The sequence below is a fragment of the Aptenodytes forsteri genome, unplaced genomic scaffold (assembly GCF_000699145.1).
Source record: "Aptenodytes forsteri isolate BGI_AS27 unplaced genomic scaffold, ASM69914v1 Scaffold169, whole genome shotgun sequence".
Lineage (NCBI taxonomy): Eukaryota > Metazoa > Chordata > Aves > Sphenisciformes > Spheniscidae > Aptenodytes > Aptenodytes forsteri.
Genome location: NW_008796115.1, coordinates 769,388 through 782,473, shown reverse-complemented (window position 1 = coordinate 782,473; position 13,086 = coordinate 769,388). Strand labels below are relative to the sequence as shown.

Genomic DNA, 13,086 nt, shown 5'->3' with positions numbered 1-13,086 from the left:
AACTGTGAATTTTATTCTGGTAAGAACTGGAAAGTGATTTTTAATGCTGCCCATGTTTGCCAAGCACAGGGTAAGTCCCCAAGGTAAATTATTGTGAAGTTTTCTAATCTGAGATGGATTGTTAGTAGGTGTTTCCTGTGTGCTACTCTGGAACCAGGATCTGGACTGAATGAGTTTGCTGAACCCACTGTTGTAATGCTGTTTAAGAGAAAGATTAACTCAGAACCTCAATTCAACAAAATCTTTTTTTTTTCCTAGGTGAAATGGAAATTCCAGATTCAAATGACCCTTTAGGTCATGCAGATGGACTTGAGAGACCAATTCCAACACCGAAAGGTAAAATTAATTATAGTTACTTTTTCTTCTCCCTGCCCAAATATAAGCATACTTTAGAAAGGACCAGCAAAATCCCGTTATTGTATGTTCACTTGATTTAACTGTGAATACAAGTGTGTAAGAAAGGCAGCCTTGTGTGACTTAATACTTCTGATTCTAAGCAGGGATAGCAAGGTTACAGGAGTCTACAAAAATTAATTTTTAAGCGTATTCAGTCCCCACGCACTGAGGGATTAGATGTTTGACCCAAACACAGAGGGCTATTATTACCTTCCTAGCATACTTTCTGTCACGCTGGTGCCATGAAAATGATTTAATTTTGTACAGTGCCACACTTGGCATCTATAGGTAAATCTTAAGTATTGGTATCTCTAAATATCTTTGGTTTGAGATAATTAAATCTGGCCCATGACAGCACAAGGATACTTACTTTTTAAGTACTCTGAGCATTAGTGATTTTTTTTTTTTTTAAACAGACTGTAATGGCAGAATTTCTAGTAACTTGTTAGTTAGCATAAATTTTTATGATACTTTATCACTTAAACTATAGATTCAAATGCTATTCTTGGATCTGAAAATGCACATATTTACTGCAGATTGTGATTCCAATTACAATTTTTTGCAACTTCCTAAAGCAGGACATTTTTGGTGTTCTACCTGAACATTTTCTCATTTGTAGTACAGACTTTTTCTTTGTATGGATGCACTGCTGTAGTAAAGTCAACCCTTATGCTTAGAAAAAATGTCAGATAATCTTGTTAGCGTGAAGAGCTCAGCCTGCTTTCTGCCTTATCATTAGCATGCTCAGCAAGAAGAGCACATGTTGAAGCCTACGAAGCTTGGAGGTGCTGGTCAGATGTTCTTGGAGCTTCTCTTTCAGAGGAACATAAATTTTGAGGGTACCTTGGAAAATAGTCTCTGTTCTCATAGATATCCAATGTCATGTAATCCTTACTGTGCTTCACCTGAAAGCTAGTTAGATTTCTTACCTTGACGATGCTTATTAGAAGCTTTTTTTCAGAATCTTCTATTAATGTCTATCCTTAATTGGATAAAAGAAGACGTGTTTATGTTTGTGTATCTCTAACCATGTTCCTACTGATCATCAGTGTGGGACTGTGTCCTTCCCATTTGGGAGGAAGACTTGGTGTACTCCTCAATCCTTTTCCATTTTCTGAAGCTCCCAGATTTTTTTAGAGGATTAAACTTTGTCCTCCATTATGGGAGTAAGTTTCAGTAACAGTCATTCCTGTCAGCAGCACTGTATGCTGCAGTTGTTTTATCCACTCCGCACTCGCGTACCCACTACTTTTGATGGGAAAAGTTCTATGTTTAATCTTTAACTGCATCTGACAGTCTTGTTTACTTGGCAAGTTGGTCCCACTTTACTCTTTTGTTATGTCTGAGCTTTTAAGGGTACAGACATAAAAGAAATTGTTTTTTCATGTGACATTATTTGGTTAAATTCTTGCTGAGAAAGGAGTTGCAGTTATTTCCTTTTTTTGCAGGGCCACAGGCAATACCTGTCTAAGGAAGTAATTAATCACATCTCAAACATTTCTACATCACAAGGATTTTGTATTTCCTTCAGAAAAAAAAGAGACCCTTGTTCTTATATGACTCATTGGTATAGGATCAGTTGTTAGTTTCCAGCATGCCTGGTCTGGAAATGGCCTCATTTTGCTCCCCTTTATTTTTGAGGCTACAGAATTCTCCAAATAAGCAAAAATCCCTTGGTTGAAATTTTTTGTTTCTTTGGTTGGAATGTTAACCCATGTGTTTCTGTATCGTAGTGAGGTAGCAATTTTTGTTTCAAAAAATCATTGGACAGTTCTACTTCAGAGTTGGTGCATACCATTGAGACCATTAGACAGAGTCCTTCAGCTTTTTCCATCACATCGACCTTCTTTCCTTCCTTGAGAAATGTTTGGTTATTCTGATCTGTTTATGATGACCTCTGTTTTTTTCTGATTGTAGAATAGACCCAAAACAGGCATGAAAATAATAGTAAATTGGCTTTAATAATGCCCAAAGTTAAAGCCACTTTAGAAGTACTAAACGTATAGGTCACTGTCTCCTCTAAATCCTCCAGAAGTCCTGAAAATGGTTCTGTTTCCAAGAAGTAACCAGATTCAGCAAGGTATTATTAATAATATGCACTTTAAAAAAGTTGTAAGTCGCTTCCTACAAATGAAGCTAGCCTTCTGATAGTTGATGAGATAGGACCATGACTTGGCTAGGGCTTTGAGGATAATTTATCTTCCCATTTCCTTTAAGTGAGCACCTGAACCACCAGAAAAACACTGCCTCTGAGCAATGTTTCCCTGAAAACCACAGCAGAACAGTGAGCATTTGCTGTAGAAGAACGTAGGTCTGCTTTGGAATAAAAATAAAAGGATTTGAACATAAATCTCCTCCCAGTCCAGTGAGTCTTTGCAAAGATGTTCCTTTCCCCAATCTGGATTTCAATCGGGCGTCTCCACGTGGCTTTCTGTTTTGCAACAAACACTTTAACAAACTGTCCCTGGTTCCTAAAAAGTCTGTTTCCCCTGCTCAAGAGGCAGAACCGTGTCAGCTCCGTGCTTCTCTCTGGAAACACCCAGGCTCACTGCCTGCTGGGTCTTGCACTGCTCTCTGCCCACTTTCTCACACTGGGCCAGCTTTTCCTGCCAGTGATGCTGAGGAAGGAGGTGATGCTGGGGAAGGAGCAAAGTTCCGTCTCTCTCTCACTGCAGCAGAGGGTCAGCCAGGACAAGACCAACAGGGAGCTTTCCTTTCTGAAGCCCAGAAGAGAAAAAGAACGTATCTGTTAATCACAAATAAATGCAAGAGTTGTGGCACAAGCCGAAAACAAGTTTTTCTTTGGTGATGAGCACTGTTGGTGCATCATCACGGAGGGGCTCACTGCTCGCAGTCTCGTACTCTTAAAACAAGCCTGGGGAAGGTATTAAAGGGTAAAATATGAACTCTTCATGCATAGATGAGCTGCCAGTAAAACCTTACATCATAAATAATGTCTGGTGGTGGGAATTTTAGAGCAATACACTTTAATAGTTAAAGAAATGCATGAGTAAGGGCAACCTGCAGTAGCTGAGATACTGAGTGAGTTGGGTTGCTCCAGAAGACATGATGCCTCAAGCCTCTGACCTTAACTGTGGTTTCTGCACAAGTCTGTCTGGGAATTTATTCTGGTTCAAGAGGTACCTGACCAGACTATCCTGGTTGCTTTGACTTGACATAGGTAACCTGTCAGAAATCATTCGTATGTGTTCTAAAAGTGGTGGCTTTTTATCTACGCGAGTGGTGACTCAAAGAACAGTCCACATCCTAACTGCACTGTTGTGCCCCCCAAAGATGTGCTCCTAAATGGGCAGTAGCCTAGGACAGCTGGTATCTGCCTCTTCACAGTCTCATCTGGGAGAGCAGAAAACAAGAAAACAAAACCATTCCACCCCTTAGAATTGGATTCCTGGCCTAGGTAAGATCTTCAGTCCTTCACGTATGAAAAAATACGGCTCAAAAATAGGTTTCCTTCTGCTAATAAGAGAGCTTAAGCCCACTGATTTTGGTGTGGGGGACAATGTGCACACTGTGGCAGTATTTCAGTGCTAATTCCACTTCATTCCTGATTTGGCTATAATTTGTTCCACAGTACATTTGAAGTGCATGTGATCCAAATCACTTTATTTTACATGCTTCTGGCTGCATTTTTGTACATTGAGATCACAAATAGTATGGAAGATGGGGTGCAAATAATGGGATTAAATTAAGCTATAAAGGTATCAATTCATCTGGAAACTTTATGTGGCAGTATATAACAGTGTAGTTTCCTTAACTGCTCATGTGTATTTTGGGAGAGCTGCCAACATCCCTTCCATTTCCTAACCTGGCTCCAATATGCTGTAGATTGCTCATCTTCATAGTGTGGTTAAATAAAACAGAAGGGTGAAGAACTGGGAAGACTGCTTTGTATTCAGGAAAATGATCTGTGCAAGAAATCATGAGTCTTAGACTTCTGTCTCCCTTCCTTATTAGGATGGTGTTTCTCAGTCTATTTCCAGTCCTGATTTACTTGTGGAAGGAGACACTTTACTAGACTCCCACTACCTGCTAAGGTGTGATGGTGTGATCTACATCCCCTAAACTCTTGTACTTACAGCAGTGTTGCTATACACACCTTTAGAAAGAAATGCTTTGAATTTCAGCAACTTTCATGTTTGTTTTCTCTTACAATAGTGTTCAGTTCTTTTATAAGCCCAGAACACTCTGCAACTCTTTGATATTCTTTACAGATTACCTGTCAATTCTGTGAACACTTTATACTTATTACTGTATTCATAACACAGTAAATTTGGGAACAGTGTTGTCTTCCTCAAGTCATTCCTAGTTAATAATCAGTCATTCCATAAACTAAAGTATGCTTCCTAGGTGGAAAATTATGTCTTATTATAGGAAATTACGAATTTGCTTCTAATGGAAATATCATTAGATATTTCTAATGTTTTCTAATTTCTAAACCCAAAACCCAAAAAATCTTTTGTATTGGATTTAAGAAGTCTTAAAACGCCATCGCAGAAGGTTGTCATTTGAAAGAGTTGTGGTGAAGAGACCATGTCCATGTTCTTGTATTTATATCTAACAAAATGAACAAAGAGTTATTTGAAGACAAAAATGAAAAAGGGTGTGGAGGGGGAAAAAAAGAAAAAGCAAGGGGCTGAGGGAAAAAAATTCCCACATTGCTTTTTAAACAAGTCATAATATATATATATTTAGTGCTTTTGAACATTGGAAAGTTTTATGCCATGAATCTGAAAATGCTCTAAATTGTATGCAGTCATGAAGACAAAAAGTATTTGCTTTTTTTTAAAATAGATTATTTTAAATTTTGAGTATCTAAAGCCAACACTGCTGTAAGTTGTGATGTGTTCTGTAATACTGAACAGATGGGTTTATGGGCTTTTTTGACTGTTGGATCTAAAGTTATTTAAATAAATATATATGTCTTATCGAGAAATGTGTATTTTAAAAAGTGATAAAACATATGTAATTATTACTACTTGTTCTGAAAAAGTTGTTGTATCTTCAGGTATCTAGCAATTTATGACTCAAATTTTCCTTTCTTCTTCTCAGAAATTGGACATACAGTGTTTCTTTCCCTTGTGCAATGCAGAAAGAAAAAGGAATCAACTGTTCCACAGAAATGGATGATTATCTCATTATCTCATATCCTCATTATCTCAGGAACACAGAAAGATGTGAAACTCAGTATACTATCATACATATTACCACTTAGTCCATGTGTGAATTTGGGAAGTCACTTAAACTCCTCTTGCTTTAGTTTCTGCATTTGGAAAATAAGTTTGATGATATCTTTCCATCTCATGAGACTTCAATATTCATAAATGATTTAGAAGTTCTGAGATAAAAAGAGTTGCAAATTTTTAATAATTGCTGTTCATGGAGACCATCACGAAGCTGGTTTGAAAATTATGAATCCATAATTATTTTTAAAATTAAATAGGGAAAAAGGAGCAACAACAACAAAAATGAGTAGAAGTCAAAACTCGAACTGAATACAGCTAAGCCGTAATTAACTTGATCTAAAGTAACTGAAGAGGTTTAAAATATTTTTTTTAGAATGAACTTCAAAATCACAGCTAAGATCTTAAAATAACAGAAGCAGAGCAATCATTTTGTATTGTGTTTATGCCAAGCATAGCACATACAGGTTGAGCCAATAACGTGGACATCTAAGTGCCAGAATAATATAAATAAAACTAAGAAAAATAATACGCATGTGAGGCCTCAGTGATAGTTGCACCCTTTATGTTTTTAGCTTAGTATCTATTCTTGTGCATATCTTGACAATGATTTGACACATGCAGGAAAAGTTTATTTTTATATTCTTGCCAAAACACGCAAAACAGACCTGTCATCTTAATTTTGATTTGCTGTGAGATTCTGTTTGATATATTTATATTGAATTTATTCTATTTAAAAATATGAAGTACTGGCAACCTAACAAAGGCATTTCAAAATATGAAAGTTTCGCCAGAATTCATGTCAGTCATTTCCCTAAGCTACTTTATTCATAGGATACATAGAGTATGATAGTATAACACAATATATAGATTAAGTTGCATTATCCTCTCATAGCTTCGTGACAGAACATTTTTTACTCTGTTCAAGCAAAACAAATATTAGCATTGGTTGCACACTATGTTAGAAACCATAATGAAAGAGAAATTTAATTTAGAGCATCTTTGCCTACAGCAAATGCAGAAATATCCACCAGATAGCTTTTCCCTTTGAAGTACTTTAAGCCAAGCCAAAGACCACTGAAAGCAAAGGAAGCATTTTCCTTCATTTCAATGACCCTTGGAACCAAGCCAGAGTATAGAAAATCATATATAACAATAGTATTTGTGTAACAGAGAAACTTGCCGGCCATTATACTTAGATTTTAAAAAAAGTCTATTTGATATCCATATCCCAAATTAAATATAATCGTTTATAATATGACATTTACAAGTCTAGTAATGCTGTTTATACATATCAAGCCCAAAATATTTTATAGAGTATTTATTATTTGTTTCAAAGGTATGTCAGTATTAAAACAGATTAACAAATCTGTTCAAATTTTAAAAAATTCTAGTTGACTGATGCGTAACACAAAATATAGGACACAAGTTAAATACAAGTTCTAGTGCCTTCATATTTCATTTTCCTCCATACCTGTCTGAATGAATATTTATTAAGAGAGAAAGAGAACTACATTGGAAAAAGTTTGCTTTGCACATTGTTGAGGTCCCAGTTTATCCTGGGAAACAGTTTGTTTTTTCCCCAAACCATTGCATCGAACTGGCATCCACACAGTGTTTGTGGTGTGGTGTACATCACAAAAAGTAACTGCTGATTATCACCACAGAAATTAAATAAGGAAAACATTCTTAAGAACATGGTTGGTTAAATTTTCCACTTTGTTTGAAAGATTTGCAATTACAGGTTATCTAAAGTGGACACCAAATAACAGAGCAGCACAGCAAATGGCTGCCCACTCTGTCATACAATTACTTCAGATTCAGTAAGTATATAAACACCAGACTTCAGCATCATTTCTCAAAGAGGAAATGAAACTAGCAAATAGAGAGTGTGCACTTCAGGGTACGGACAGAGACAGCGGATAGGCAGTGAGTTGCCCTACTGCTCCTAAGCTGCTTTGCAGAACTTTGAAGAAAACACAAGTACTTCAAAGTTCAGTAGGTTAAAATATTTATTACTTGATTTGTAATAATAGGGTAATATAAAACAGTGCAGAAAACGCCTGTAAAATTGGCAGGAAAAATAATGAAATAAGGCCAAATTCTGACCTGCAGGAAATGGATTCCGTTACACTGACTTCAGGGGAAGTGTATCTAATCATACTGGGTCTGAATTAATCCATAAATCTTATTACCATTGCCTTCGGTGGTAATAGTTTTGTTCTAGTTATTAATAGGATCTGATTCATAAATTCATATGAAATATTTTGGATTGCTTAAAAGCTATGGACCAAATTACTTCCTACTAGTAATTGGTAGGTACCAGTAACTCTGGTTTAATTGGTAAAACAGAAAGGTCTAACATGGATTTAATCTTGAGTTAATAACATTTGATGGTCCTGATAAGTAAATTTAGTACCTGTTTTCATCCAAATTTATCTGAATGTAATATCCATGACTAACTCGAAGCGAAGACTCAACCCAGCTCATTTTAAATCAGGAAAAGTGAAAGAGTGGTAAATGTTTGAGCAACCTATAAGCTGGCCAATGGCACAAAAGCTGACCAATGGCACAAGAACAATGCACACCTCTCATATACTTCTGTGTTAAGAACAAAAAGTATATCGAAGAGGTAGAAGAACCACACTCCCTGGCTGTCAACTTACAGTGCTTGAATTGGCCACACATTTATAGAAAGCATCTTCTCCGCCTCTTTCAATTCTTAGGAATCGGGAGCATCTCTGAGCCAGATGATTGTACCTCTGTGCTGGCTCCGTGCTGGAAGTGGCCCAACTTCTGCTCAAAAAAGACCTTAAACCATCTCCTTTGCCTCCCTTGTGTGAGCACATTCAGGCCACCCCAATGACCGCTGAATCATATATCCATAGAACCACAGAACAGCCCAGGTTGGGAGGGACCTCAAAAGATCATCTGGTCCAACATTTTTTGGGAAAGGGAGCCTAGACAAGATCATCTAGCACCCTATCCAATTGCACCTTGAAAACCTCCAGTGATGGGGACTCCACCACAACTCTGGGGAGGTCGTTTTCCAGTGAATGATTGTTCTCATTGCAAAAGCTTTGTTCTGTTGAGATGAAACCTCTCCTGGTGCAACTTGCACCCATTGCTCCATGTCTTCTTCATGTGGCTCCTTGTGAAGAGAGAGTCTCTGTCCTCTTTGTACATGCCTTTTAAGTACTGGAAAACTGTGATGAGGCCCCCCCTGAGCCTTCTCTTCTCTAGGGAGCCTCTCTCCAGCCTTTCGGTCATCTTCGTGGCCCTCCTTTGGACACTCTTCAGTCTTTCTGTGTCATTTTTGAATTTTGGGGACCAGAACTGGACACAATACACCAGGTGTGGCCTGACAAGCACTGAGTAGACTGGGATGATCACGTCTCTCTCTCTGCTAGTAATGCCCCTGTGGATGCAGCCCAGGATCCAATTTGCCTTTGTTGCCACAGCAGCACTCTGCTGACTCATGTTCAGCTTGTTGTCCACCAGGACCCCCAGCTCCCTTTCAGCAAGGCTGCTCCTCAGCCACACAGATCCTAGCCTGTACTGGGCTCTTTGGTTATTCTCACCCAGGTGCAGGACTTTGGACATGTCTGTGTTAAACTCCATACAGTTCTTGCTTGCCCCTTCTTTCAGCCTGTCCAGGTCTCTCTCTAAGATGGCTCTCCCTTTTGCCCACATCACCACCCAGTTTAGTCTCATCAGCAAACCTGGTGAGGGTGCTTTCAATCTCATCTTCCAATACCTTTGTGAAAATGTTGAACAGTATGGGGTCCAGTATCGATCCCTGGAGGACCCCACTTGCAACAGGCTGCCAGCCTGAGTAAAAACCATTGATCACCACCCTCTGAGTGTGGCCTGTGAGCCAATTTCCTACCCGTCTTGCAGACCACACATCCAATCTGTGTCTTGCCAGAACTGTTCCATGAGTTGGTGCTTTCATGGCTCCACATTGTGGCTCCACTCCTCTTCCACCCAACAGCTCAACACCATTACCGTGACCGGATGTTCTTGTACTTCCTCAAGGCCCCAATTGTTTTGCTAGAATTAGAAGAATTTTTCAGCCTTTCCACTTTTCCACTTCTTTTCATAAATTGATTCTTCTGATTTGAGCAGTATTACTGAGTAAGACAACTCTTTTTTGAACATATTTCAAATAAATGCAAACTTACTTCTTCTCTTCCTGACTGTATATTCTGCCTCAACAGTGCTGATGAGAATAAACTACAGGTTACGAAAAAGTGGCAAAAACTACATACAGATTATGAAAAAGTGGTACTCCCGAAATAGTGAGCTGAGAGTGAAATAGCCATGGAAATTCCTTTTCTAACTTGTGGTAGGATTGATCATGCTTTCTTTCTTGCTGCTAGAAATGCTTATATATGTAAAATGTTGGCTTAAGTAATAGTTTTAATCAATTGATTCTATTCCCTATATCAACAAGGTAATTTGCTGTTTTTCTGTTCCCTGCCAGAGTGTCATCCCAGTAATTCTAATTCTGCAGCTATGAAATGTAACTGGAAACCACAACAAATGATACTGTTGTGGCATGACATTGCAGAAAGCATTCATGTACTTTTTCTCCCTTTTTTATCAGGCGTTCGAAAAGAAATATTTTTTGTGTTTTGTCAAAATGTTTTAAGGTCACTGAAGACTTGTAGGCTAACAATAAGGAAAACTAATGTAAAATTACATACAGAATAATTTATTATTTTATGAGGAAAGAGGATGACAAAATAATTTTCCTGTAAGTTTGCAATGTCATGTGGAGATTATATATGTTTGCATTTACTTCACTTTCTATTTCGTGACATACTAAATTCACACTTGCCCACATTGTAGTTTCATATTATTCATCAAAGCAGGAATTTTTTTGAAAGGCCAATGGCAGAGAACAATGTGATACTTGGGAAAACCCAGTTTTCCAGCAAAATCTGGCTTTGCAAATTCATTACATTCTGATGTTTCTACTGCTCCCCTCTCCAGTGCTATACCTAGCCATTATAGAGGAACTGATTTTCATGGTCATGTCAAACGTAAATCAAAGTAGAGCATCAATTTTCTTAAGGTATTTCAGCAATTAGACTGTGAATGTTGACCATTGCATTACTGGCGTTAGATTCCTGCACAGTAATATGCTATTTCCTAATTAAACAACTGCAAAATACTTTAACTGATAGGAAATAGCACATGTGGACATCCATCAATGTTATTTGATATTTGGATCCAGCTGACATGAAAATGTAATGTAATATGAAGTGTTCCTGATGCTCTATGTCTAGATGGTATAAATTCACCAAAACAAACATATGAGCATGACAGCTAGATACTTTTCTTACTTGTTTTGACAATCACATTGTTATTTCAGTGGAATTACATGCTTTCAAGCTTTCAACGTGTGATGTGTGTCAGTTGCAGGACTCTAACACCAAATTAAATTTAAAAATAAAAACCTACAGAAGTTTTGATTGTCAAGTTTTTATAGTGTTCTTCCCTCAATTATTTCTTTTTTTTATCACTTGAGATCACCAATACAGCATACATGCTTCTTGACAAGCCCTTTCCTTTCAACAAACCACAAATTAGTGCTTTTAGTTTCCATTTATAAAACTAAACCCATGAAACCTGATTACTCAATATCCATGCAGACCTTTCTTTGTCCAATTCAGCACTATTTTAGGACTTGCTGTAAAAAATGGCAGTCTATAACCAATTTAAAAGTGCCCTCTGTATCACAGGTTAAGTCTGCAATTGAGACATCCTTTCTTTAAATTGAACGTGAGACTTACCATCTTTAAAATTCAATTGTAAGATAAACCTATCCAAATCAGGCTCATATTAAGATTTTCTTGTCAGTTGCGTATCTGGTAAGTCAAATTAATATCTAAAAGTAACTTTTCCAGTTTTAGTTATTTTTAAGACAAATATATGACCATGTAAGAAGATAAAGTGGTAAAATGATAATGATATTCTAATATGGTTGCAACTGGGATTACTCTTTTATGGAATAAGGGTATATTTTTCTGTTATAGCACTGTTTCCCAAGAGATGTAAAAACTAATCAGAAAAAGTAATTATTGCTTCAGTATAGGTGTCCACAAAGAGAGTTAGGGTTGTAACGGCATTAATTCAAGCTTGACCTTCTAATCTGCATACCTACCTGCAGATAAACATGAAGTCAATCATGAAAGACAAATTGGAGTGTGATGCTATGGTGTCTCTAGGACAGTGAATGGCATTTTTTTGGAGTATATGCTTGACAGAAAACTGAAGACGCTTCCAAGATCCTCTCTTAAAAATGTGCCTTTGGGCAGTCTTTTATTGCAACCCAAGTGAAGTTTGATCTTTTCTGACCTTTTACTCTTAGGTTACTTCCTGACCTTTTTGGAACCAGTAAACAATATCACTGTAGTCCAGGGGCAAACAGCAATCCTCCACTGCAAGGTAGCAGGAAATCCATCTCCAAATGTCAGGTGGCTAAAAAATGATGCTCCAGTAGTTCAGGAGCCAAGACGGATCATCATCAGAAAAACAGATTATGGTTCACGTCTGAGAATCCAGGACCTGGATACAACGGACACAGGATACTACCAGTGCGTGGCTTCCAATGGGATGAAGACAATAACTGCAACAGGAGTGTTGTTTGTAAGGCTCGGTGAGTTCCTGGCTTTTGTAATTACTCAGACTGCTTTATAGACTAGGTATTAGTTTTCACAATAGCATAATGAGAAATGAATTTGATGTTTTAAGAAGAATTCTCAACACGAAAGGAAATAAATAAAGCCGTTGCCTGGGGCCTCTCCCCCAGCGCAGAACTTCTCAGTTGAACTTGATACCCGTTTACTGGTAATAAAAGAAAGTAAATACAGATGGAAAGGTCTGTAAATACGTAGTGAAGAAAAAATTTTAAAGTGCCAGTATAAAGTTCAAAAAGGTAACATTTCATTGCCTGGAGTTTTCACTCTAGTGCTGAACTCAGTCTGTAAAAAAAACTGAAGAGAAGAATGAGAAGCAGCTTTCTACGTGATGTTCATAGTGCTGGGCCCATCCTTGTGAAATATCACGTCTGTGCTGCTATGTGAAGCCTGGCCTCAAATTCTGCCCTTTGAGAGCTGAAGGTACACCATACCTTTCAAGAAGTACTTACATTGCATTTTGGAGACTTAATCATACAGCCTGGAAGGCAGACTTTTATTTAGTTTGCTTCTGAAGCAATGGGGAAAAAAATTCTAGGGATATTTTCCTAAAACTTCTTCTAATTTTGTAATGAAGATAGTTAACTCCACAGTTTAGTTTGTAGTGATTCATTAAGTCCTGGGTATTGGACCTTGTTCCCGCTGTGACAAAGGTTAAGAGCATACCCTTGTCATACCATAAACTCTGATAATAAGGCTCAGGTGGGGCTTATTAAGAGGTAAGTGGTGTGTCAAGATAACACATTGTCTTTTTAACAGCCTGTGTTTTTATGGCAGGGGAT

At 37.7% G+C, this 13,086-nt stretch overlaps 1 protein-coding gene across 1 annotated transcript in view; it reads left to right on the top strand.

Moving 5' to 3' along the window:
- The first annotated feature begins 262 nt into the window (after window positions 1–262).
- Window positions 263–13,086, top strand: part of ROR2 (receptor tyrosine kinase like orphan receptor 2) — a 60,808-nt gene continuing 47,984 nt past the window's right edge. The window contains exons 1-2 of the mRNA XM_009287197.1: window positions 263–336; window positions 11,977–12,264. Coding sequence (XP_009285472.1) covers window positions 264–336; window positions 11,977–12,264 — 361 coding nt within the window. The 5' untranslated portion in view covers window position 263. The remainder of the gene's footprint in view (window positions 337–11,976; window positions 12,265–13,086) is intronic.